The following is a 25,418-nucleotide window of genomic DNA, read 5'->3' on the forward strand; positions in this document are numbered from 1 at the left end:
AATAGTTCCAATTCGGTGGGTGTCTATCGTTGGGGGTGCTGTTGCTTCGTGGAAACAACAAGAGCCAGCGTTTAGTCATGAAGGCTTTTGCTTTTCTCTGTTGCGCTTTAGCTCTCTTTCATATTGGAGGTAAGCCATTTTGTCACTTGCAGAAATATTTTGAGCCTGTTTTCTTGACAGAATCTGCATGTGGCGGTGGCTCTGTGAGACTTGTAGGTGGCACTCAGGGACGTGAAGGAAGAGTGGAGTACTGCAGGAACAACCAGTGGGGAACTGTCTGTGATGACTACTGGGGCAACAATGATGCCAAAGTTGTCTGTCGTATGATTGGATATTCAACTGATGGTAAATTATAACTGCAAAGAAAGAAGCATTATCAGATCTCTTCTAATTCTCTCCCTCCTCTCCTTTTACTCCCTCCAGGTGCTGTTGGTTTTAGAAATGCTTATTTTGGTCAGGGAAGTGGAAGGATATGGCTGGACAATGTTCAGTGTGTAGGAACAGAGACTAGCATCAGTAACTGCCCCAAGAATGCCTATGGTGTCCATAATTGTGGCCATAATGAAGATGCTGGGCTCAGATGTCCACGTAAGACACCAATAATACATTAATGTTCTTAATACTATTATTTTATTCTTTCCTCATCAGCTTGCGTTGAGGGCAGCATGTATCTAGTTAGAACTGGAAACAGTCGACAGGGTGTCGTCTTCCTATGCCATTCAGGCTCTTATGGAACAATCTGCCATAATAATTGGGACCAAGCTGAGGCCCAGGTTGTCTGTAGACAGTTAGGATACCCCACGGCAGGTCTGTAGCTTCTATTGCTATGTAAAACAATGTGACATCATGAAAATGATTTTTTAAATTTATAGCTGCTCAGAATCAGTCTGTTGCAACTTCTGGCTATTTCCCAGCTTTTGGTCCTATTTGGGGCAACAATCTTGCTTGTACTGGGACAGAGTCAAGACTGGCTAACTGCAGTGGGAATTTGTTCACTAACAATCCAGGCTGCAATCACAACAGTGATGCTGTTGTCATCTGTCCACGTAAGAATTATAGGAAATACTGCAATTAATGGGCAAATGCACAGACTATAATAATGGTCAATGGGTTTTTCCAAACAGCTATGATCCAAAAATTTCAAATAAGGGCATTAAAATTTAATAAAAATTGAAAGCCAACAATACTTGTGCATGGTCACTTTCAGAAATTAGCATAACTTTCCATAAAATTCAATCAGAATTGACTAATGTGGCCGTAAGGGTATCAATTATGCATCAAGAAAGTGTAAATTACTCTATCCTTCCATTTTAAAACCTATTTTAGCTTGTACTCAGTGGGACATGCAGCTATACAGTGCTTATGATAACATTCCGCCATCAGAGGGTCTCCTTCAAGTGTGTAATGCTCAAGGTCAATGGCGTACAATATGCAATCATGGCTTCTGGTGTAACGATGCTAAAGTGGCTTGCAGACAACTTGGCTACAACTCTTCAATAAGTAAGCACTATATAATTCTATGCAGGCAGTGTTAGTGTTGGTTTTTGTATACTGTAGATATCAACATATTTTACAATGCTGATACGATTTATGGGTTTTTCAAGTTCAATCGTGTGTATCAATATGCCTGCACTGGATCAGAGACCTCCTTCAACCAGTGTCCACAAACATACGATGCATCATGCAACAATCCTCAACATAAGTCTGTAGGGCTCCGCTGTGCAGCTGCACCCACTCATGGCTGTGTCAATGGGACTGCTCGTCTTCAAGGAGGCAGCGATGCTTCTGAAGGACGGCTTGAGTATTGCTATGAGGGACAATGGTCGTCATTTTGTTGGCTTGCAGATGAAACCGCATCCGTTGCTTGCAAGCAGTTTGGATACACTCAATACAATTGTATGTCTTTTATAATCGTGGATTAATTATTCTCCTTTCCATAGATGCTTCATTATTCAGTGATGAGAGATATGGTGTAGGCTCTATTGCTAGTGACTTTAAGCTCCTTGTATGCTCCACCAGTGGAAGCGAGAGCTCACTCACTCAATGCCAAATACAACATAGTATTGCCTGTACTCCTGCTACCTGCCCTACTGAATGGGGAATGAAGTGCTTCAGTAAGAAAGAGAGAGAGAAAGAGAGAGAGAGAGCACTACTAACTTTTCTTTCTCTCTCTTTCACTCCACAGATCCTGGTATGTGTAATGAAGGTACTGTCAGACTGGTAGATGGTAGTATAGAGCAGGAGGGACGTGTTGAGGTCTGCTATAATGGAGTGTGGGGCACTCTCTGTGACAGCAACTGGGGACAAATAGACGCATACATTGTCTGCAGGCAGTTAGGATACAATGGTGCAGTAGGTAAGTGGAGGGAAGGGAGAGAGAGTTTAGCTTCTAAAAAAATAATTTATATATCATAGATAGTTGTGCATGATTTTACTTTTATAGGATTTTTATAATCTATATATTTTAAAACATAATTTAATTCTTATATTATTTTTATGCAGCTCCCACTGCTCGATCTAATTCTTTTTATGGTGATGGGATATACCCAATCGTGTGGGGAGTAGTACAGTGTAAAGGATGGGAAGCAGGTCTGGGAGACTGCACTAGGAGAGACTATTTGAACTTCTACTGTCTCAGGTCTGACATTGCTGGAGTATTGTGTGCTGAAGGTAATAACTAATGCATACTGGAACCTGTGGGATTTATTTCTTATTTCTTTACATAAAGATTGCCAGGATGGTGAAGTAAGGTTAGTTGGTGGTGATGGAGATGGAGATGAGGGAACAGTTGAGGTCTGTTATGCTAACCTCTGGGGTATCATCAGTCAGGTTGGATGGGACAATAATGATGCTAAAGTTGTCTGCAGATCACTAGGATTTGACCCAACAAGTAATTAAAAATAAAGCACCTCTTATTCATAAAAAATATAATGATCTACACCGTGTAACAGAATAACTCATCCATTCTTATTGTAAATACATTATTATTTTTCTTTTTTTTTTACAGATGCTATAGCTCGTTATGATAATTATTATGGCCGACCCAATAAAACCGTGCATCTCCTCAATGTTGGTTGCGATGGTACTGAGGACTCCATCAGTGAATGCTCAAAGACAGCTGTTACTCTTAATGCTGGTAAAACACTCTACGCCAATGCTTCTGCAGCTGGCCTTGACTGCCAACCAGAGCCTCCTACTCAACCAGCTTGTGTCACTGCATCACCAGACTTTTCAGCTACTAATTGTATCAATGGTCAGGTTCATACAGTAGGAGGAGTCAATGGAGTAGGTAGATTGGAATATTGCTATCTTGGACTCTGGTCTCCATTCTGTTCCCTTGATGAAACAACTGCTGCTGTAGCATGCAAGAACCTCAACTACAATGCATATACTTGTAAGGAATCTTTACATTCATCCATTACTTTATGACTGTCCTCCTATTAGATGCTAGTATTGTCACTACTGGTGAATTTGGTACCAGCAGCAACATCAGTCTTTTCCAGAACATTACATGTTCTTCAATTGTTGGAACTTCAACTCTAGCTTCTTGTATTGTGAATGCAGCTACTGGTAGCTGCTATCCTTACTGTCCAGGGGCTAATATTGGGATTAGATGCTTTAGTAAGTCAATATTGAGTTCATTATGCCACACGATGATGCTTCATTTTCAGATACTACTGGTTGTACTGATGGGGCTATTCGTTTGGTTGATGGCATCATTGAGAATGAAGGACGTGTTGAAGTCTGTCGTGATGGAGTGTGGGGCACTATTTGTGATGATGGATGGGATACAACTGATGCTCACGTAGTCTGTCAGCAGTTAGGACACCCTGAACTAGGTAGAGCAATGAAACCTGCATAGAACTATAGTATTACTGGTATTTTTCAAGAGGTTTATTTTTGAGTTATGCATATTCATGATGCATATATATGTTTTTGCCTTAAGTAGAAAGTTTGGGCTGATTTTGATAGAAATAAAATTTCTTACAAATTTTTTTAAGTTGCTCAAAAATTGGCCTGTACCTACAGGATCATTGGCCAAATTTTGCCAAAAAGTAAAAGTAAAAATTCTCAATTTTTATATTTTTTTCTGATACATGTACATGTACCTGTGTTGTGTTTAAGTTTGAGCCCATTCCGATTAAAATTCAATTTTTTATGATTTTTAAATATTAGCTATAGTACAGAATATTTAAGACTAAAATTGGCTAGGAAAAAATTTTTCATTTCATTAAATTATTTGATGCATATACCTTGAGTGAAGATAGTAAATTGCCTTAATTACAAAAATTCATTAGTTATATTATTGTTTGTTTTTTTATAGAACCAATTGCATTCTTTGGTTCTCATTTTGGCGATGGTATTTACCCCATCATATACTCCAACATGGGCTGTGTTGGTCCTGAGAGCTCTATTGTTGATTGCACTAAGACTGAATACTCCGGCTTTAGCTGTCCTAGAAATAGAGTTGCAGGAGCACTCTGTGGATATGGTAAGTGGTTGCAAACTTTGAAATAGCTATAAACATTTAGTTAGTTTATTGCAATCTCTATAATGAATTTACTGCATAATTATTATCATTATTGTATTATTATTACTATTATTATTATGAATCATGTAACAGACTGTCAGAATGGAGATGTTCGATTGGTCGGAGGCTCCAAGAACACTGAAGGAACAGTTGAGGTTTGCTTTGACAACATCTGGGGCCAGGTAGCCGACTCAGGCTGGGGTGACAAAGACGCTGAGCTAATCTGTAAGCTGCTAGGATTCTCAACTGATGGTAAGCCACATTGGTTATATAATAACTCCAACATTATATTAATATCACCATTAAAGGTGCTGCTAGTAGTATAGGGTCTAAGTATGGTAAGAATAACAGGACTATCATGCTCAGTGATGTATATTGTACTGGAGATGAGACTGCACTTGATCAGTGTGCCTATACATTCTACTCACTAAGTGAAGGGAAGACACTACTACCTCAAGTACAAGTGGCTGGTGTTTCTTGTCTTCCATCAAACTGTATACCACCTTCTGATGTACCAGGATCAGAGTGCACATTTAATACCGTACAAACGACTGGTGGTAGCTCAAATGGAGTCGGTAATCTAAGATTCTGTTATAATGGAAACTGGTCTCCTGTTTGTCAGCTTGATCCATCCGAGGCAACTGTAGCATGTCGTCAGTTGGGGTTCACCAATTATGATTGTAAGCCTGATAATTAATATGTATATTTTTTATTCATGTATATTATAAATTAACTATTCCAGGGGCTGCAATTATTGATGATGGTAGATATGGATTGACTCCTAACACAAGCAGTTTCCAATACATCAACTGCACTGGAGCAGTCAATCCAACCTCATTCAGTTTTTGCACTGTTGAGAGCACATGTACAACAACTTGTGCTTATCCTCTTGGAATAATATGCCAGGGTAAGCCCCTACTAATCCAGCACTAATTAAAGTAAATGATCAATTTTTAGATCCACCTTCTACCCCTTGCACTAGTGGAGCTGTACAGCTTACCAACGGCCTCATACAGCAGGAAGGACGTGTTGAATATTGTCTCAATGGAGTGTGGGGCAGCATATGTGATGTGGGATTTGATAAATCATCCGCTCTTGTCGTCTGCAAGCAGCTAGGATATGGCATTGGAGGTAAGAGCTATTTTGATTTGTTAAAATAAATTGCATTTTAATTTTTGCTCATCCTCTAGAGCCATACATATACACTGGCTCAATGTTTGGAGATGGCAATGGCCCTATTGTATATTCTGATGTGATGTGTGGTGGATGGGAGGCCAGCATTGATAGCTGCAGTAAGAGCCAGTATCCATGGTCCAGCTGCTCTCGTAGAAACGTCGTAGGAATTGCCTGTAGAGATGGTAAGCACCAATAATTTATTCTATAAATTATTTATGTCATATTTTAAAGGTTGTACTAATGGAATGGTTCAGTTGTATGGCGGTACTGACACAGCTGGAACTGTCCTTGTATGTCAGGACGGGTTCTGGTCAATGATTGGTGATTCTGGCTGGGACAATTCCGAAGCAGCTGTTGTCTGTTCTCAACTCGGCTTTGATAGATTAAGTAAAATTATGACTACTAATACATGCATTGATTATTTAAAAACTTACATGTACAGCTTTTTTGCAATGATAATTATAAATATATCTTATAGATGCCGTTGCTAATTCAAATGCTCAGAAAGCCAGCCGGCCTATACTAACCACTGACTATAATTGTGGTGGAGCTGAGCTCTCAATTGGAAACTGTTCCTCAACTTCGTACAACTACACTGTAGGACGATCAATTCAAAGTGTTGCAACAGTTGCAGGTGTCACCTGCACTCCATTCCCACCAACCAGCCCTCCAACTATATGCTCAGTCACTCCTTCTCAAACTGGAGTTACCTGTTCTACTGGAGATGTTAAATTCCTTGGATCATCTACTGATAGAGGAGTCCTAATGTACTGTTATAACAGCACGTGGTCTCCTTTCTGTATGCTTGACTCAAAGGTGGCCCAAGTAGCTTGTAGACAGATGGGATTCACTCAATATAGCTGTGCGTAAATGCTTATGATGTATATAATCAGTTAGATTTAAATTGATGCTTGACTGTGCATTCTATTAACAAGTGCTTATTTTTTGTTACAATAGATGGTAGGATATTCACTAATGGAGAGCTTGGTAACAGCGGATACAACTACAGTACATTCACTAGCTCATCTTGCACTGGCTCTGAGTCTTCATTGATTCAATGTAACTTCACCAGTGGAGGCTGTGTGCCTACTTGTGCAAGCAACATTGGACTAAGATGCTTCAGTATGCTAAGATGAAACTCACTCACAAATTACTAATATTTAATGTTTTTTTTCAGGTGTTGGCAGTGGTGGTACAACATGCCAGCAAGGTGATATTAGGCTAGTTAGAGGTGCCATACAGCAAATGGGAGCAGTCCAGATGTGTGTTAATGGCTTGTGGGGAGAGATTTGTCCTGATGGTTGGGATGGACCCGATGCACTCACTGCGTGCAAGCAATTAGGATATGCTAATGCTGGTAAGAAAAAACTATAAATATTTTTTTATGAAATGTTATTTTGTTATGAGCATGAGGTTTTTTTGTTATTTTGTATTACTATTTTTATAATTTTCTTATTTAGCAAGTACTGCATTTGTTGACTCTGCCTTTGGAATTGGTGATGTACCGATTGTGTATTCAAACTTTGGCTGTCAAGGATTTGAAACAAGTCTTTCTGCCTGCAGTAAAGACAGCTATCCAAGCTTCACTTGCAACAATGGAAACACAGCTGGAATACTATGTGCTGATGGTAAGCTATGCACTAACAGCACAAGTGTAATACAGGGCCTGATTTTTAGCAACTTTTAAAAATTCATTTTTAAAAAAGCCCATGGGTTTTTTTGGAGAAATGGCTCCAAAATTACCCCCATTTTCTATTACATTTTCTGATGCATATTGATGTTCTTATGCTACGTAGAAAGTTTGTACTGATTCCGACTTAAATTTTTAAAGTTACAGCCATTTTATACAAACGCCAAAATTCTGAAAAATACCCAAGGCTATAGCCCATGGTTTTTTCCAAAAAATGGCTCTAAAATCACTCCAAATTTTTATTACTTTTTCTGATACATATTGATGTCCTTATGCTGTGTAGCAAGTTTGAGGTGATTCCGACTTCAATTTTTCAAGTTACGGCCATTTTAAGAAAACGTCAAAATTCTGAAAAGTACCCAAGGCTATAGCCCATGTTTTTTTTCAAAAAATGGCTCCAAAATTACCCCAAATTTTTATTACATTTTCTGATACATATTGATGTTCTTATGCTGTGTAGCAAGTTTAAGCTGATTTTGACTTCAATTTTTCAAGTTATGGCCATTTTAAAGAAACGGCAAAATTCTGAAAAATACCCAAGGCTATAGCCCATGGTTTTTTCCAAAAAATGGCTCCAAAATCACCCCAAATTTTTATTACATTTTCTGATACATATTGATGTTCTTATGCTGTGTAGCAAGTTTGAGCTGATTCTGACTTCAATTTTTCAAGTTATGGCCATTTCAAAGAAACGGCAAAATTCTGAAAATACCCAAGGCTATATATAGCCCATGGTTTTTTCCAAAAATGGCTCCAAAATTACCCCAAGTTTTTATTACATTTTCTGATACATATTGATGTCTTTATGCTGTGTAGAAAGTTTGAGCTGATTTTGAGTTCAATTTTTTGAGTTAGAGCCATTTTAAGAAAATGCCAAAATTCTGAAAAATACCCAAGGCTATTATAGCCCATGGTTTTTCCAAAAAATGGCTCTGAAATCACCCCAAATTTTTATTACATTTTTGAATACATATTGATGTCCTTATGCTGTGTAGCAAGTTTGAGCTGATTCCGACTTAAATTTTTTAAGTTACAGCCATTTTGAAAACAAGCGAATTTTTAAAAAGCAAAGGCCATGGTTCTTCAAAAAATTTCTCTGAAATCATTATTACAAAATACCTTCATGGTATAGATTTTTGACCAGATTTTGAAGCAACTATCTTGTCATTGTAGGCTGTACTGATGGAGACTTGCGTCTAGTCAATGGTACTACAGGAAGAGATGGAACGGTTGAGGTCTGCTATGATAACCTGTGGGGTCTCATTGGACAGACTGGGTGGGGTGTTAATGACGCAGCAGTTGTCTGCAGACAAGTCAACTTAATGACTGATAGTAAGTACTTTGTTATTACCAGCAGTCCTTCTATTTTAATGCGTTTTAGATCCAACTCCAATAATGAATGCATACAATCCAATGAAGACCATTCACTTGAACAGTGTCTATTGTACTGGTAGTGAAACCTCTATCTCTCAATGCAGAGCCTATAAACTACCAATAAACAGTCCCAGCAGTACTAACCAGCCTGTAGTTGGTGTACACTGTCCACTGCCCAATATAACTACCTCTACGGTTCAAATGTCTTCAAGTGCTGGAGCAACAGGCCTGGGTGCTACAGCTACTGCTAGTGCAATATCATCTGAAAATGCACTTTATGTGCTGACCGGTATTTTTGGAGTTTTGATTGTAATTGGAATTCTCTCTGTTGTACTGTAAGTTAAGACAAACATTGCTTAATCATTTATTATTACTTCAGATTGTTTGGTGTCCTTTATCATGCTTATCAAAAGGGCAGACAGTCCGAAGACATACTCAAGACCACCAGTGCTAATGCAGACCTATCCGACATGCCATTATATTCTGTAGTCAATAAGAACAGAGACTCCATGGTCTCTTATTCAGCTTCTGCTGGAGGAATGGTTGACTTTCCAGGAGAGAAGGACCAATAACTTATTTGCCAATAACACATTATAGTTTACTTACATATACATACATACACCCAACATAATGATATGCATATAACTCACTGCTGTTTGCAATGTGCAGAAGCTGTTCACAAAATGCTGCAGTTTTTATTGTAATAATAAAAAACAATACAAACTATAAAACATCTCAAATAGTAAAGCAACACTCTTATGCAAAAAGCAGCAAAAAAATTAATTATTAAATGCATAATCTAACAAGGAAAAGATTAGGCTTATACAATGCAGCTTATATTAACAGTATAGGTTAAGCTTATGTGTTCTTGTGCATGTTTTATGTAATAAAAAAGTTCTTATTCTTTTCCCATTGCTTCAATTATCATTTCGTTGTCAGACGTGGCAAAATCAGGTTCCTCCTCATCCATAGCAAGAGGATTTTGTACTCCCCTCTCTTCCAATCCAGACATCCTTACGCCAGGTCCTGTAGCAATGTTCTTATCGCCACTCTTTCGCTGGAGTACTATGATAGCAATGAGGCTGCAATAAGAAACAGAGGATTTAGTCATAATGAGAGTATAATAGCTGATATGGAGTGTTTTTGCATATAAACTTACACAATCACTACTATGATTGCTACAACCAAGAACACAGCAACAACACTAATTCCAACAGCTCCTCCATTACCAGAGAGTCCACCAGTGGAACCACTAGGATTATCAACAGTAGATGTCGTGCACATGACACCAGCTGCCTGTATTGCTGCAGCAACATCTCTACCATTCTCAGCTGGAACACGCTCAATGTCACAGTCATCGAGTGTGGATTCAGATCCTGAGCAAATGGCAGTGGTAACTTGTGCCGTCTTGTTGGGTTTCCCGTAGAAAGAGTTCGTCTTTGCCATACCACCTATACACAGTATTGCAATAACATTTTTTATGACTTGAAAATTATTTGTTAGAAATGGCTCAAACTTTCTACATAAATATGCATTAGAAAATGTAATAAAAATTTGAAGTGATTTTGGAGCCATTTAAAAAAATTATGAAATATAGATCTAGCCTTTGTTTTTTTTCAAAAATTGCTCATTTTAAAAATGCTCATAACTCAAAAATTATTTGTCGGAAAGATCACAAAAAATTTCTAAATAGCATAAGGACATCAGCATGTATCAGAAAATATAATAAAAAATTTTTCTGTACCTCTAGTGAATCCTAACTGGCGACAAACAACATTCGCAGCATTATTGCTCCAGCCAGAGTCTCCAACTAGTCCCCAGAAATTGTAATAGCAGATCTCAACAGTTCCTTCAGAGTTGCTGCTGCCTCCAACTAGCTGTACATCACCATCAGAACAAGCTGGAATGTTTTGAAAATAAAAAAGTTGAACTATATTTTGAGATTTAACTCACAGTCCTGGCAGGTAACTCCAGCAATATTACCACGAGTGCAGCTAAAATCACCATAGGTTGACTTGGAGCAGTCAACTATTGTGGACTCGTATCCTCTGCAGCCAAGCTTGGAATAAAGGACTGGACCAGTTCCAGATCCAAAGTAAGAGTTAGTGTATGCAGTTGGCTCTATTAATAAAACACTTTTTAAAAGAGTTGATAGATGTAATTTTGCATTACCATGGCTTCCTAGTCCTAGTTCCCTACACACTACGAATGCGTCACTCTGATCGAAGCCATCTCCACACAGAGGGCCCCATATATTGTTATAACAGACCTCAACACGTCCTTCCTGTGCAATGCTTCCATTCACAAGGCGAACATCACCGTCCATACAATCACTGGGAGCTACGAATTTATATTTGAATTTTTAAAATCATTTATAAAATCAAAACTTACTAGAACATCTGATTCCAATTGCATTTTGACATTTTGACTGACAATCATCAACCAAAGCACATTCAGTTAAGCTAAACTCTGTCCTCTGACTGCTGCAGGTAAAGTTCTGGAACTGGCTCACATTTGAAATTGAGCCGCCATATCTTCCATCATCAAAAACAGACACCACTACGACAATAAAAAATAATCATATATACAATAAATATTATTCTTTACATTCAGTGACAGTGAATCCAAGCTGCCTGCAGGCAACAGTGGCCTCATTGGCTCCCAGTGAGCAGAATGAGGACCAGGTCCCCATGTAGCAATACTCTAGGTTTCCTTCGCCATTCTGTGCATTGTCACCACTCAGACGTAACTGTCCATCAATACAATCCGATCCACCAGTAACTGGTGTCACACAGTTGTCAGGATGATAGCACCTTACACCAGCTACACCAGTTGCTGCCTGAAGTGCTGCCTTTCCTGCTGGTAGTGACATTGAAGAGTATGTGCAGTCTGCAAGTGAGCCTTCTGTCCCTGAGCAATCAACATCAGATAGGAGGATAGTACTAGCATCCTTTCCATACTCTAGACCAGTGAAGAACTGGGTACCTATGACAAAGAGCAAGTACATACAGTAAGCATTTGATTTCATGGAACTTTTATTAAAACTTACCTGCTGTCTCATAACCAAGTTGTCTACAGATCACTTGAGCATCAGCTAAATTCCAGCCAGATTGAGCCACAAGACCCCAAATATTTTCAAAGCAGAACTGGACACTTCCTTCGTAGGCTCCATAGCCACCAACCAGCTTCACATCACCATCAGCACAATCTAGTAAATAATAAGAGATAAATTCAAGCACTCATATCAATCCTTCTTACTTGCTCCGCACAAAAGTCCAGCAACATTATCTCTTGTGCATGAGAAGAAATCATTGTAGTTATCTTTGTTGCAAGCACTGAGAGCATTCTCCCATCCACCACAGCCAAGATTGGAATAAACAATAGGATAGTCTCCATCACCAAAATAAGAATTTGTGAACAGTCTAGGCTCTAAAGAACAAATATTTAACATGATGTGATACATTTCAGAAACTCACGGAGCTCAGGATGACCCAGTTGTGTACAGACTATATGAGCATCAGTTGTGTCCCAGCCATCAGTACAGACACTGCCCCAAACACTATTGACACAAACCTCAACACGTCCTTCATTGGGAACAAGACCATCAATAAGACGGACAGATCCTTCAGTACATGATGTACCAGCATTACCTGTTATAAGGAGAGGTTAAAAAATATTAAAAATATTGTGCAGCTCTTAATTACCAAAGCATCTGACTACAATGTTGTTATAAGGACAGTTTGGAGTGCAGTCATCAGGTGACTCATTCAATTGACAGTAAATTATGTTAGTCTCAGATCCAGTGCAAGATATGTTGCTGAAGAGAGAATAGTTTGACAAGAAAACATAGTCTGTTTCTGTCACATCAACACTTGCCCCTGAGGATTAGTATTTGAAAAAATTAAAGATAAATTTATAAAATTATTTCTTACAGGAATAAGCAGTGTGTCCATTTTGCCTGCAGATGACAGATCCTACTTTAGTGTCCATGTTACAAAAAGGTGTCCACAATCCATTGTAGCAATACTCAGCTCTGCCAGCATCAGAGGACACAGACCCAGTTGATGTAACAAGTCTCACAGAACCTGCAGTACATTCATTACCTGAAGTGGGTCCATCCTTTGGAACACAAGGTGGAGGAGTAGGTACATCATAGATACAATCAACACCAGCTACTTCAGTACCAGCTAGTGCTAGTTTGCCATTACTCAGTGATAGAACTGTCTTGGAGCATTCAGCAAGATTGAGCTCATTTCCAGTACAAGACACATCTCTGAAATGAACTGTCTTGTTTGGTTTGCCATAGTAAGAGTTCAATAGAGGAGTTGCCACTGTATCAATGATGATAATAGAATTAATTATTGATGCATCAATGTCACTTACTTCCAACAGTGTATCCAAGTTGATTGCATACAACTCTGGCATCAGCATCAGTCCAACCGTTATCAGAAACAACTCCCCAAATGTTATTATAGCAAACTTCAACTGTTCCTTCATTGTCAAATCCACCACCAAGAAGACGAACATCACCATTGTCACAATCTACAGAAATAATAATAATAATAATAATAATAACAATAGTTTATTAATTAATGTAGAATAAACTTACTTTCTTTGCATGTTACTCCAATGGTGTATTGTGGGTAGCAAGTGAAGCTAGGGTAGACTGATTTGGAACAGTCATGTATTGAGGTCTCCCATCCTTGACAGTAAATATAACTCCAACCGATTGGACCATTTCCAGGACCAAAAACAGAATTATAATAAATGGAAGGGCCTAGGAAATAAAAGGAAATATAAAACATTGCATCAAATTGTATTTATATACTTACTAGCTCCATCATAGCCCAGTTGTGAGCAGAATACATAGCCATCAATAGTGTTGAATCCATATTGACAGACTGAGCTCCATACGCCATTGATACAGACCTCAATGCGTCCTTCTTGCTGTATAGTACCATTAGCAAGTCTCACTTGACCATCAGTACAATCACCAGGATCTGTGCAATAATTAAGCATTTGTGATTACTGTAGCACCTTCAAGTGCTGAGAAGGTGACAAAAAACTTGTCTTATAGGTCGAAATTTAAAAGTCTTAACTCAAAAGTTTGTGATTGGGCTCATTTATGAAAATGTCTGCATATTATTGACTTACTGTAGCAGCGAAGACCATATTCCCTGTAACAGGTTGATGTTGATAGGTAACAGCCTCCTCCTTTAGTGTAGATAGTGCAGTCACTAAGTTGTGTGGCTCCAGTACTGCAGTACATATAATTGAAAAGACTTTTAGCATCACTGCGATTGAATCTCTCATCATTATAAACAGTTCCCCCTACAATAGTATCATCGATTTGATAATTTAAAAAATTATTGCTTCTCACAGCTGAATTTTGTATAGCCCAATGCCTTGCATAGGAGGTTAGCAGTGCTAGAAGAAAGTGAACAGAATGGTGACCAAGTCCCTTGATAGCAGTATTCAACTCTCCCTGAGTTTGCTGTAGCTCCAACACCAGTTAAACGAACAGAACCATTAGTACATTCACTTCCTATTGGAAACTATTATTAATGATGTGGTATAAAGCACTTACCTGATGATCCACCAACACAAGCTACTCCCAATGCTCTAGTGTAGCTACTGCATGTACTGTAGGAGTAGCGATAGCATTGAGACAGTGAAGTATGGCTGCTGAAGCAGTAGTATCTGAATGCATAGTTGTCGTAATAATATCCATACATGTATCCAGCATTGCCCCTTAGACCTGCGAGTATACACTTACGTAATTATTTTGAAAATAATGATTTATGCATCATACCAACTGCTCCTGCATAGCCTAGCTGCTGGCAAAAGACTTTAGCAACGTAACAAGAGTAGTAGGAATCACAGACAGACCTCCAAGAGTTACTGACACAAACTTGCATGATACCCTGATCAGTATGTCCATATGCACTCCATAGACGAACATCATTATTGGTACAGCTACTTGTATCTCTACCTGTTAATTCAATGACATAATATGGTGAGGATAGAATCATGCATCATACCATAGCAGCGGACTGCAATGTCTTCATAGTGATTACAGTTATGAGAATTGACCCTTTTAGAGCATTGAGAAAGAGAGGACTCTGTTCCAGAGCACTGAACATCATCAAGCCATATGCTACCAATCCCATAACCATAGTAGAAGTAAGCATAAGTACGTGTGTTATATACTAAAAATTAGATAAATAAAGCTCAAGGAGAATGCATTAGTTTGCTATGTATTATAAGACTCAACTCAATAGCTTACCAGAATCTGAGAATCCTAACTGGCGGCAAACAACACGAGTATCAGGACTACCCCAGTAGTCATCACAGACTGTTCCCCACTGATTGTTGTAGCAGTACTCAACTCTACCTTCACTTCTTGGACTGTAATTGAAGGAGCTTAGACGTACAGCCCCTGTAGTGCAACTACCAGGCTCTGTGTGAGCATATTGAATTATAAATGACTTTATTAATTTATGAACTCACGATGGCAATAAACTCCAGCCATATAAGTGTATGAGCAGTAATATGTACCAATAGGGTAAGCTCTTGAACAACTGAGGAGGTTTGACTCTGAGCTGTCACAGTATACATAGTCCAGCCATATAGTTCCATTACCAAACCCATAGTAATTGTTACGAGCTTTGTAATGCTGAGAATCTACAAAGGAAATATCAATACTCAAGTTTTCACACATGTTGAATTACTTGATACAGAGTATCCCAGTTGACGACAGACTACTTTAGCATCATTAGTGCTCCAGCTGTTGCCACAGACATAGCCCCATTCCCCTTGATTGCACACTTGGACATTCCCTTCATAACTACCAGCTCCATTAACTAGCCTCACTGCTCCTTGAGGACTGCATGACTGTCCATCTACTATACAATAACTCCTTTATCTGCACTATACACTACTGACAACCCTCACCTGCTTTGAGGTACAAGAGAGCAAGAAGAAAGAGAACAGCAGCTCTTCCAGACATTTTGCTTGTGCTAGCTACAAGGACCACACACAGAACAGAACTTTGGGTGGGTCTGAAAAACAACTCCTCAATGATATTCAGAGATGCCTTACATGGATAGAAGATGCAATCAAATCCAGATCATGAGACTCATGAATTAAATTGATTTTAGTGTCAAAATGCTGTTATTAGGAAAAACAAAGCAAACTCAGCAAAAAAACTGACCTTAACATTTGCATGACAAAATATATAAATATTCTACATCAAACCGTTACATTTTAAAAGTTATTATAATGCAGCAATACAGCACAATAAAAAGCAGGTTTATATGTTACATGTAGCTCAGTTTCAGTAGCATGTGCATGTTTGTATGTGTTAATAATGTGGCTGGTTAGTTGGGAACTCTATCATACAAATCTTCAGGAATAGTTTCAGCAACACTCCTGGAATCAGCTAAACTCTTAGAATCATGATATCCCATTGCAGTAGTATGAGGGTCTCCAAATCCATCAATCCTCCTCTCAAATCGACCAGCTTTATTCCTCTTTGACTGGAAGAATATAACAACTATGAGGCTATGAAGATACAATGAATGAAACTTTAAGTGTTGTATTATTGTAAAGCTTACATGATGATGACCAGTACAACTGCTGCTAGTATGATTGCAAGAACAGTTATTCCTGCAGTAGATGCTGAACTAGATAAACCACCAGTATTGCTAGTCACACTGTCAGCACCATAGCAATTCACACCAGCAACTTTGACATATTGGTAGAGATCCCTTCCCTCATCTGGGGGGATACGATTGAGAGTACAGTTCTGAAGCTTAACTTCATTTCCAGTGCAAGATGTCCTTGAGACATGTACAGTCTTGTTAGGTTTACCATATTCTGAATCATGGACTGCTTTAGGGTCTTTGAAATATAAATAAAAACATCGAATAATAATTTTGAAAGACTTACTTGCTCCACTAGTGTATCCCAGTTGGTTACAGACTGCAGTAGCAGCATTGTCATCCCAGCTATTATCAGAATCTGATATCAATCCCCACAGATTATTGAAGCATATTTCAACTGTTCCTTCTGATGTCTGGGTGCCTCCAACTAGCTTGACATCACCATCACTGCAAGCTGTGCAATAACAATGCAACAATAATAGACTTAGAATCTTTCTCTATTCACTTACAGTCTTGGCAGACAACTCCAGCAATACTGCCACGAGAGCAACTGAATGTACCATAGGCTGACTTAGCACAGTTGTCAATTGAGCTCTCGTATCCTCTGCAGCCTAAATTAGAGTAAATGACTGGCCCACTTCCAGCTCCAAAGAAAGAGTTGGTATAAGCATATGGCTCTATATAAATGATTCACACATAAGTGTTAGTATAATTGTGTATCATTTCTTTACCATGATCACCAAATCCTAGTTCCCTACAGACCACATATGCATCACTCTTATCAAAGCCATCTCCACAAATAGAGCCCCATACATTGTTGTAACAGACCTCAACGCGTCCTTCTTGTGCAATTCCTCCATTCATTAGACGAAGATCATTGTCTTTACAAGTGTTAGTAGGTACTTGGACTATAATGGCATACACCAATGTACATATACAGTACATATATTATTCAATACTCACCAGAACACTTGAGTCCAACTGGGTTCTGGCAATTTTGACATGTTTCATCCATGGGGCATGCAGTGAGGGTTGGCTCTGTCCTCCCAGCAGAGCAATTGAATGTAGCCACTTGAGTATTGTTCAGCATTCTCCCATATCTTCCATCATCAAACACAGACACAACTATATATCAACAAAATACAGTAAATAGATTGCATATGGAAAACTTGATTTACTATCTGAGCTGTCAAATCCTAACTGTCTGCAGGCAATAACAGCTTCATTGGGTCCAAGGCTACAGAAAGAAGTCCAACTTCCTTGATAGCAGTACTGGAGGTTCCCTTCACCATTTTGTGAGTTGGATCCACTCAACCTGATTGCTTTGTCAGTACAAGTTCCACTTATCATTGAGCTGCTGTTCTGTAGACAGGTAGTTGCAAGGGAAGGACAAGTGACACCAGCCACTTCAGTAGTTGCAAGAAGGTCCTTCCCTTGTTGAAGTGAGTATGTTGAATAGATACACTCAGTGAGTGACTGCTCAGTACCAGTGCACTGTGCACCAGATATGTAAATTGTCTTTGCAGGTTTTCCAAAGTAGGACCCAGTCCTACTCACAGTCCCTATACAAAACATTAGTAAATAGATATATAGTAATACTTTTGCTTTTAGATATTTACCTTGAGCAGAATAGCCCAGTTGTTTGCAAACTACTTCAGCATCACTTTGTGTCCAGCCTGGTTCTGCAACAAGACCCCACAAGTTTTCAAAGCAGACTTCAATGGTTCCTTCATTAGGAGAGTTACCACCAACTAGCCTTACATCACCATCATTGCATGCTATCAGGGAGAAAAGTATTTCAAAATAATAATTTTTCTGTGTTACTAACCATATCCGCAAAGGACTCCAGCGACGTTGTCTCTTGAGCAAGTAAAGTTGCCATAAGTGTCCTTCTTGCATTCTGTAATAACATTGCTCTCCCATCCACCACAGCCAAGATTGGAATAAATAATAGGATAGTCTCCATCACCAAAATAAGAATTTGTAAACAGTCTAGGCTCTATATAAAAATACATGCACACATTCAATTTAATTCTCCAAACTCACCTAGTTCAGGATGACCCAGTTGAGTACAGACTATATGAGCATCAGTTTTATCCCAGCCATCAGTACAGACACTGCCCCAGACTCCATTGACACAGAACTCAACACGCCCTTCATTTTCAATAATACCATCAACAAGACGGACAGATCCTTCATTACAATTAACAGAAGTTGGTTCTATGAACACACACACACACACACACACAATACATGTAATATTAAAAAGTTGATGAGTGAGAGCTTACCAAAGCATCTGACAACTATGTTACTACTGGGGCAGTTTGGAGTACAGTCATTAGGTGAGTCATTGAATGTACACTGATTGATATTAGTCTCGGACCCAGTGCATGAGATATTATTGAACAGAGAATAATTTGACAAGAAAACATAGTCTGATCCAGTTACATCAACACTGGCCCCTATAAATGGAAAAAATTAGTCATATTAGATCTTGTTCTATACTCACATGAATAAACTGAATGTCCACTTTGCCTGCAGATGACAGATCCTACTTTAGTGTCCATGTTACAAAATGGTGTCCACATTCCATTGTAGCAATACTCAGCTCTGCCAGCATCAGAGGACACAGACCCAGTGGTTGTAACAAGTCTCACAGTACCTGTAGTACAGGCTGAGCCAGGACTAAGAACTGGTTTGGCAACACAAGGTGGAGGGGTAGGTACGTCATAGATACAATCAACACCAGCTACAGTAGCACCGGCAAGAGCTTGTCTACCATAATAAAGATATAATATTGTTTTTGAGCATTCGGCAAGATTGAGCTCATTCCCAACACATGAGACATCCCTGAATTGAATAGTCTTGTTTGGCTTGCCATATTTCGAGCCGTGAACAGGAGTAGCAACTGGAAAATAAAGTTAGCAATCATTAGACACTTCATCTATAACCTACTTCCTCCAGTGTAGCCCAATTGATTGCATACAACCCTTGAGTCAGCAGCAGTCCAACCAGAGTCAGCAACAAGCCCCCACAGCCTGTTATAACAAACTTCAACTGTTCCTTCATTCTCAAAAGGACCACCAACCAGCCTAACATCACCATTGGTGCATGCTAGTCATCAAAAAAATTAAAATGTTGCTTTAATTTTGTAAATAATACCTTCTTTGCAGGTAACTGAAGCAAGATTATTAGCAGTGCAAGAGAACTGAGTGTAGGTGCTCTTTGAACAAGCAAACAGGTCCTTTTCCCAGCCTTGGCAGCTAAGATAAGACCACACAATAGGGCCAGTGTTGTATCCAAACTGTAGATACCCATTATAATAATAGGTAGGATCTGCCAGCAATCAAATAGGCAATAAAAGTAAACTGTATCAAATGGACTTACATGGGCCATCATAACCAAGTGAGTTACAGAATACAAAGGCATCAGTGCTGTAAAACCCATACCGACAGACTCCGCCCCAAACTCCGTTAACACAAACTTCAACTCGTCCTTCTTGTTCCAAAGTACCATTAGCCAGTCTTGATTGACCATCAGTACATTCACCAGGAGCTATAAGTATTAACATTATCATGTAATAATAAGAGTATTGGCTTCACATACTGTAGCATTTAATTCCATATTCTCTATAGCAAGTTCCTGTTGATACAAAGCAACCACTTCCTTGAGTGATTTCAGTGCAATCAGAAAGATCATTGGCAGATGAGCTACAAGAGAGGTAGCTGAAACTGCTAACTGTTCCATTGCGACCGTATCTCTCATCACTATATATTGAAGCCCCTATTAAATGCATAATAATAATAATAATAATACTAATCTTAATATCTCACAGGTGTAGTTTGTATATCCGAGTTTCTTGCAAACAAGTGAAGCAGTTGCTGTGCTAAGAGAACACATTGGGGACCATTTACCAGACGAGCAGTACTCAATGCGTCCTTCACCAGGTGAGGTGCTTCCAGTAAGTCTCACAGATCCAGAAGTACATGAAGACCCACTGCTACCTGCAGCACACACAACTCCCAGTGCATCATTGTACTGGCCGCAGCTGGAAAAGGAGTAAGCAGAACATTGTGAGAGGGAGGTATAAGAGCTGTAACAACGACGATAGTAGGCATCATTCCTGTAGTAATAGCCATAGTAGAATCCAGAGTTTGTACGTAGAGCTATTAAAATAAAATGTTAATACGTCACAATTAATGCTTATATTTGTACCTAATGCTCCACCATAGCCCATCTGTCTACAGACGGTCCTTCCAATGTAACAGCTTCCATAGTAGTAACTGTAATAACAGATTGCAGTCCACTGGCCATTAAGACAGTAGAGTATGGTTCCTTCACTGCTGGGATGATTAAATGCACTGTACAACTTGACAGAGCCAGAAGCACAAGAAGTGGTATTATATGCTAATATTAATAATAATAGAAGATTTTATTTGCAGTGCCTTACCATAGCACCTGATCCCAACATCTTCATAATGGCCGCAGTTATGGCATCCAATACAGTTCTTGCTGCATTGACTAAGAGCACTCTCTGATCCAGAGCATTGAACATTGTCCAACCAAATACTCCCGTATCCATATCCAAAGTAATAGGCAGAATAATAAGAGGCTCCTGTAGTGAATTTTTAACTAAAGCATAACTACTTTGTTGCTTCTCACCAGTTGTTGAGAATCCTAATTGACGGCAAGCTACACGAGTGTCAGGTGAGCCCCAGTAGTCGTCACAAACTGTTCCCCACACGTTATTGTTGCAGTACTCCACTCTGCCCTCACTCCTTCCATAGCTGCTTGTATAGAAATTGCTCAAACGTAGAGCACCATTGGTGCAGCTACCACCGCCATCTATTATGAAGATAATCAACTTATAATAAACTATTTTAATAGCATGACATACAGTGACAGTATACTCCTGCTAGTCCTCCATAGTTGCAGTAATAAGTCCCAAGACTGTATCCCCTATTGCAGCTGAGGAGAGATGTTTCTGAGCCAGAGCAATACACATAGTCCAACCAAATCCTTCCACTACCATAGCCATAGTATGAAGAACGTCGATATACGTAGTATCTGTAGTCTGTGGAACATACCCAATGTAGACTGATCTGCATAGTTCTTAATGATCCAACTTACATGAGACAGAGTATCCCAATTGACGACAGACTACTTTAGCATCATTACTGCTCCAGCTGTTGCCACAGACATAGCCCCATTCCCCTTGATTGCACACTTGGACATTCCCTTCATAGCTACCAGCTCCATTAACTAGCCTCAATGCTCCTTGAGGACTGCACGACTGTCCATCTACTATACAATAACTCCTTTATCTGCACTACACACTACTGACAACCCTCACCTGCTTTGAGGTACAAGAGAGCAAGAAGAAAGAGAACAGCAGCTCTTCCAGACATTTTGCTTGTGCTAGCTACAAGGACCACACACAGAACAGAACTTTGGGTGGGTCTGAAAAACAACTCCTTAACGATATTCAGTGATGCCTTTATATGTACATGCAAGTCACCTTTGGGTGGGTCCAAATTAATGATATTCAATTCTTGTTTGTTAGGATTGATTTAAAAATTCATGATTGATCAAATGACACAAACTGACAATACAATAAATCTAGGCTACATTGTGTTTTATGCTACAACGGTGAATCATGTTTCTTGTTTAACTTGACAAACTTGTCCAACCAGTCTGCCACTAGCGAGGTCAGTTGAATTGGTTCCTGCTCCAATGAACTGAAGGATTGCTTCGCCGTTAGGATCCCGCCAAGAGTAACATGACAATCACAATAATCCCTCACCAAGTCTTCATAAGAGCCACTCACCTAGAGAAAGAGAGAGAGGGGGGGGGGGAAAGAAAATGAAGTGTATATGTACATATATGTATAGTTAGTGACATACTTCGTGTTGTGACACAAACATAACTGGGAGTGGCTTTAAATCACAGTCCACTAGTGGAAGGTATGTCACATGATTGTCACACGAGCTCCTCATTCCAACGAGAGCTGAGAAATGACCTCTTGTGTATCCCAAAGCAATGGGGACTCGCCAGCAAAAGGTTGAATCCCATAGGAGAGGAAGATATACACCTAATAATAATAATAATAATAATAATAATAATAATAATAATAATAATAATAATAATAATAATAATAATAATAATAATAATAACTTGTTTAGAGTCACATTTTCTCTTTTTAGTCTTTTCGTTTTTGAATAATAACAAGAGTAGATAAGTATAATAAACAACAAACAATAAACATAAATATCACACGTACATGTACATTGTTAGATCTTAGAACATAATACCTTCAAAATTTGCCAGCCCCAGCTGTTCTCCTCTATAATTTTTAACCATTTTCACCCCGTACACAATAATTGGTCTCCGTAGTATATGTGACAATACAAAGATATGAATCTGTTCCAGTGGCTTCCCTTGACGATCAGCGGAGGAGAGTATAACCGACCAATCAGATTTGAGTTGCTCTTCTTCGATATTGAATTGTTGTGCGTGGGCGTGTGATAGCTCTGACTCCTTCCAGTACTCAAAAAATCTGAAAAATTTGAAGAAATCTTATCAAAATTTAAATCAAATTTATTACGTACTTTGATGAGCCGTTTTTTAAACTATCCGAAAGTGCTTTTCTTAAATGGTTGTCTCTATCTACGACACCCCACGTGGCCTGGAGGGCGGAGTCAAGGAGACAGTCGCCAGCAGTTCTGTTCCAGAGCGGATAGAGACGACTTTGAAGATTATTAGTAATCTCGTTAGACCAGTTAATAACAGGGCCTTCCTCTTGTAATTCTGAGATAGAAAGAAAGTGAGGGTGTACATATTGTGAATCATAAAAGTTTTTTTACCTTTTTGTACATCAAGGTCGACAATCTCTTCGAATATCTTTTGAGTCACGGAAACATTGAAATCAGATATATCTACAAATACAAAATAAAAACCTTCAAAAGATGTAAGTACAAAGTGCGATAAAAATGGAGTATTCTCTCCTAGCCATTTTTGATTAAATACCCTGTACTACATGCATAGCACAGGTCAGATTTTGAGCAACTTTAAAAATTATAAAAATTTCAAATTTTAATTGGAATGAGCTCAAACTTGGAAGAACAACATAAGTACAAAAAAAAAATAAAAATAAAAAAAAAATTATAAAAATAGTTAATTCTCTACTTTTCATTTTTGGCAAAATTTTTGAGCAATTTTAAAAATTCATAAAAAATCCAAATTCTATCGGAATGAGCTCAAACTTTCTACGCAGCGTAAGTACATGTATATGCATCAGAAAAATATAAAAATAAAAAATTCTCTACTTTTCATTTTTCGGTGAAATTTGGCCAAACTCACATTACACTACTACACACTAAAATTAATCATACTCACCACTTGGTAACAGGAACGTTGTCAGTTGGTTAATGTAATGACACGTCCACTCTCCTCCAGGATTATACCAAGACACCAACGACTGACTAACTAACTCTCTAATCTCAGTCGCTAGATCAGGATTAGCTTGTGAAGGAAGTCTCTTCCTTGCTTCAACTGGAGCAGGTGTCAGCAAATATGAGAGGATGTCCGACTGATGGAATCTGAGGGAGAGGGGAAGAGGAGAGACAATCAGAATGTCTCAAAGTGACTCTAATTGTTAGTACTAAATCCTCTAATCTTATCTGTTAACAGGCTAGAGATTGTTGTACCTAATAATTCCAAATTTCCAATTTTAAAATTCCAATGTCAAAAACTAATTAAAGTCACCCTAAAATACATGTATCTACATGCACATGTATGTAGTACTTATTAAAATTTCAATTGTAAAACATTACATAATGTTACATCAATTATACACTTGCATGTACACTAACAATGGTTTCATTATTTCTAATAATACCTGACAGCAAGATGCACAAGAGTCGATCCAACTGTGAATTTTGACGGCTCGTTCAATACAAGAACTTCATCAGACGTCAACTGCCTCCCTCTGTCTCCTCCTTGCTTAAGATAAGCTTTGACGGCCATTATATCCCGAGAGAGAACCCCACGACAAGCCTCAAGGAACGACCAGTCAAGTGTCGTGAACTTATTCCTGATCTGTCTAATAAGCTCATCTTCAGAAGAGGAGGAGGAGGAGGGAAGGAGAGTCTCGTATGAGTGACGTTCGATCGTTGACTGATGCTTTTCCATTGTAGAGTAAGGACTGATAGCTGTTGGTACTTGTACATGATCATTTAAATCATCAAACTCCCTGTCACCTACAGCCCCAGCTGGTAGCAGCGTAGGACTCGGTACAGTCTTACACATTACACATTTCGAGGAGCGAGGCCAGTTTTCGTACGTGCAAATCGGGCACGTCCATTTCTTTGATGAGGAGACTGAAGAAGATGCCAGCTTCTTCTCATATTGGGGACTTAGTTTCTTGTTATGTTTTGAGGTTTTCGAAGGTTTTATCGGCTCGAGAGAAGGCGTGGCTTCGCTAGTGCCAGCGTAATCAAATATAGAGGAAGACTGTGAGACGTTACGATGAGAAGAAGTGGGAGGGGCTGGTTGAGAAGAGGGAGTGGCTGTTTTGTTACGAGGCGTCACGCATATTGTACAAACTGAGGAATTTGACCAATTGAGGTACGTGCACTCGCTGCACGACCACTGGGAACGTCTCCTGGTCTCTGGAGCGGCCCCTGCCCCACTAGTAGGCGCCTTTATACAAGTAGGAGACCGAGTTGGTGATTGTTTTATTGATAAAGAGGCCTGTGTGGTCTGTTTAAACTTGGCTATTGTTGATTTGGGCGGTACTATGGTCCCAGAGGTCGGTCTGCTACAGCCACAGAGGACGCATTTGGCGGTTGAGCTCCAGTTGAGGTAAGTACAGAGAGGACAGTCCCATTTCGTGTTTAGAGCCATCTTTCTGGGCGTGGCACCGTTTTACTTAAAAAATTGATAATAAGGACAATACGGTATTTGAAATTAACGTTACCCTAAC

General features: G+C 39.1%; 3 protein-coding genes across 3 annotated transcripts; 1 reads left to right on the plus strand and 2 right to left on the minus strand.

Moving 5' to 3' along the window:
• Nucleotides 1-9: 9 nt before the first annotated feature.
• On the plus strand, nucleotides 10-9,502 carry LOC100639939 (scavenger receptor cysteine-rich domain superfamily protein-like). Its single transcript, XM_011411669.2, has 28 exons — nucleotides 10-129; nucleotides 181-345; nucleotides 424-588; nucleotides 649-807; nucleotides 873-1,046; nucleotides 1,327-1,500; nucleotides 1,558-1,896; nucleotides 1,941-2,114; nucleotides 2,186-2,356; nucleotides 2,503-2,670; nucleotides 2,729-2,890; nucleotides 3,008-3,394; nucleotides 3,445-3,621; nucleotides 3,672-3,839; nucleotides 4,325-4,492; nucleotides 4,625-4,783; nucleotides 4,840-5,211; nucleotides 5,274-5,438; nucleotides 5,489-5,662; nucleotides 5,722-5,889; nucleotides 5,939-6,094; nucleotides 6,186-6,569; nucleotides 6,665-6,829; nucleotides 6,885-7,064; nucleotides 7,168-7,335; nucleotides 8,571-8,729; nucleotides 8,779-9,106; nucleotides 9,151-9,502. Exons 1-28 carry the CDS (start codon nucleotides 78-80, stop codon nucleotides 9,341-9,343), a joined length of 5,574 nt encoding a protein of 1,857 aa, XP_011409971.1. The 5' UTR covers nucleotides 10-77; the 3' UTR covers nucleotides 9,344-9,502.
• LOC105316625 (deleted in malignant brain tumors 1 protein-like) lies at nucleotides 9,459-21,898 on the minus strand. Its single transcript, XM_020008783.1, has 47 exons — nucleotides 21,789-21,898; nucleotides 21,566-21,739; nucleotides 21,333-21,509; nucleotides 21,098-21,280; nucleotides 20,886-21,050; nucleotides 20,651-20,842; nucleotides 20,269-20,601; nucleotides 20,042-20,218; nucleotides 19,823-19,990; nucleotides 19,598-19,771; nucleotides 19,391-19,549; nucleotides 18,945-19,343; nucleotides 18,724-18,897; nucleotides 18,482-18,655; nucleotides 18,264-18,434; nucleotides 18,055-18,213; nucleotides 17,614-17,997; nucleotides 17,399-17,560; nucleotides 17,167-17,343; nucleotides 16,945-17,112; nucleotides 16,722-16,889; nucleotides 16,388-16,673; nucleotides 16,154-16,334; nucleotides 15,726-15,900; nucleotides 15,503-15,676; nucleotides 15,282-15,455; nucleotides 15,058-15,231; nucleotides 14,813-14,980; nucleotides 14,584-14,763; nucleotides 14,359-14,529; nucleotides 14,152-14,316; nucleotides 13,926-14,102; nucleotides 13,604-13,771; nucleotides 13,381-13,548; nucleotides 13,155-13,313; nucleotides 12,704-13,102; nucleotides 12,476-12,649; nucleotides 12,248-12,421; nucleotides 12,030-12,200; nucleotides 11,821-11,979; nucleotides 11,379-11,756; nucleotides 11,163-11,330; nucleotides 10,944-11,111; nucleotides 10,725-10,892; nucleotides 10,516-10,671; nucleotides 9,931-10,222; nucleotides 9,459-9,853 (listed from the first exon to the last, which is right to left on the minus strand). Exons 1-47 carry the CDS (start codon nucleotides 21,841-21,843, stop codon nucleotides 9,670-9,672), a joined length of 9,204 nt encoding a protein of 3,067 aa, XP_019864342.1. The 5' UTR covers nucleotides 21,844-21,898; the 3' UTR covers nucleotides 9,459-9,669.
• Nucleotides 21,899-22,000: 102 nt separating this feature from the next.
• Nucleotides 22,001-25,377, minus strand: LOC100640193 (ubiquitin thioesterase ZRANB1-like). The gene is made up of 7 exons (XM_003383903.3): nucleotides 24,333-25,377; nucleotides 23,831-24,033; nucleotides 23,299-23,370; nucleotides 23,044-23,242; nucleotides 22,747-22,991; nucleotides 22,339-22,526; nucleotides 22,001-22,262 (listed from the first exon to the last, which is right to left on the minus strand). Exons 1-7 carry the CDS (start codon nucleotides 25,337-25,339, stop codon nucleotides 22,077-22,079), a joined length of 2,100 nt encoding a protein of 699 aa, XP_003383951.1. The 5' UTR covers nucleotides 25,340-25,377; the 3' UTR covers nucleotides 22,001-22,076.
• Nucleotides 25,378-25,418: the final 41 nt, after the last annotated feature.

This window comes from Amphimedon queenslandica, unplaced genomic scaffold, assembly GCF_000090795.2.
Source record: "Amphimedon queenslandica unplaced genomic scaffold, v1.1 AMPQUscaffold_13506, whole genome shotgun sequence".
Classification (NCBI taxonomy): Eukaryota; Metazoa; Porifera; class Demospongiae; order Haplosclerida; family Niphatidae; genus Amphimedon; species Amphimedon queenslandica.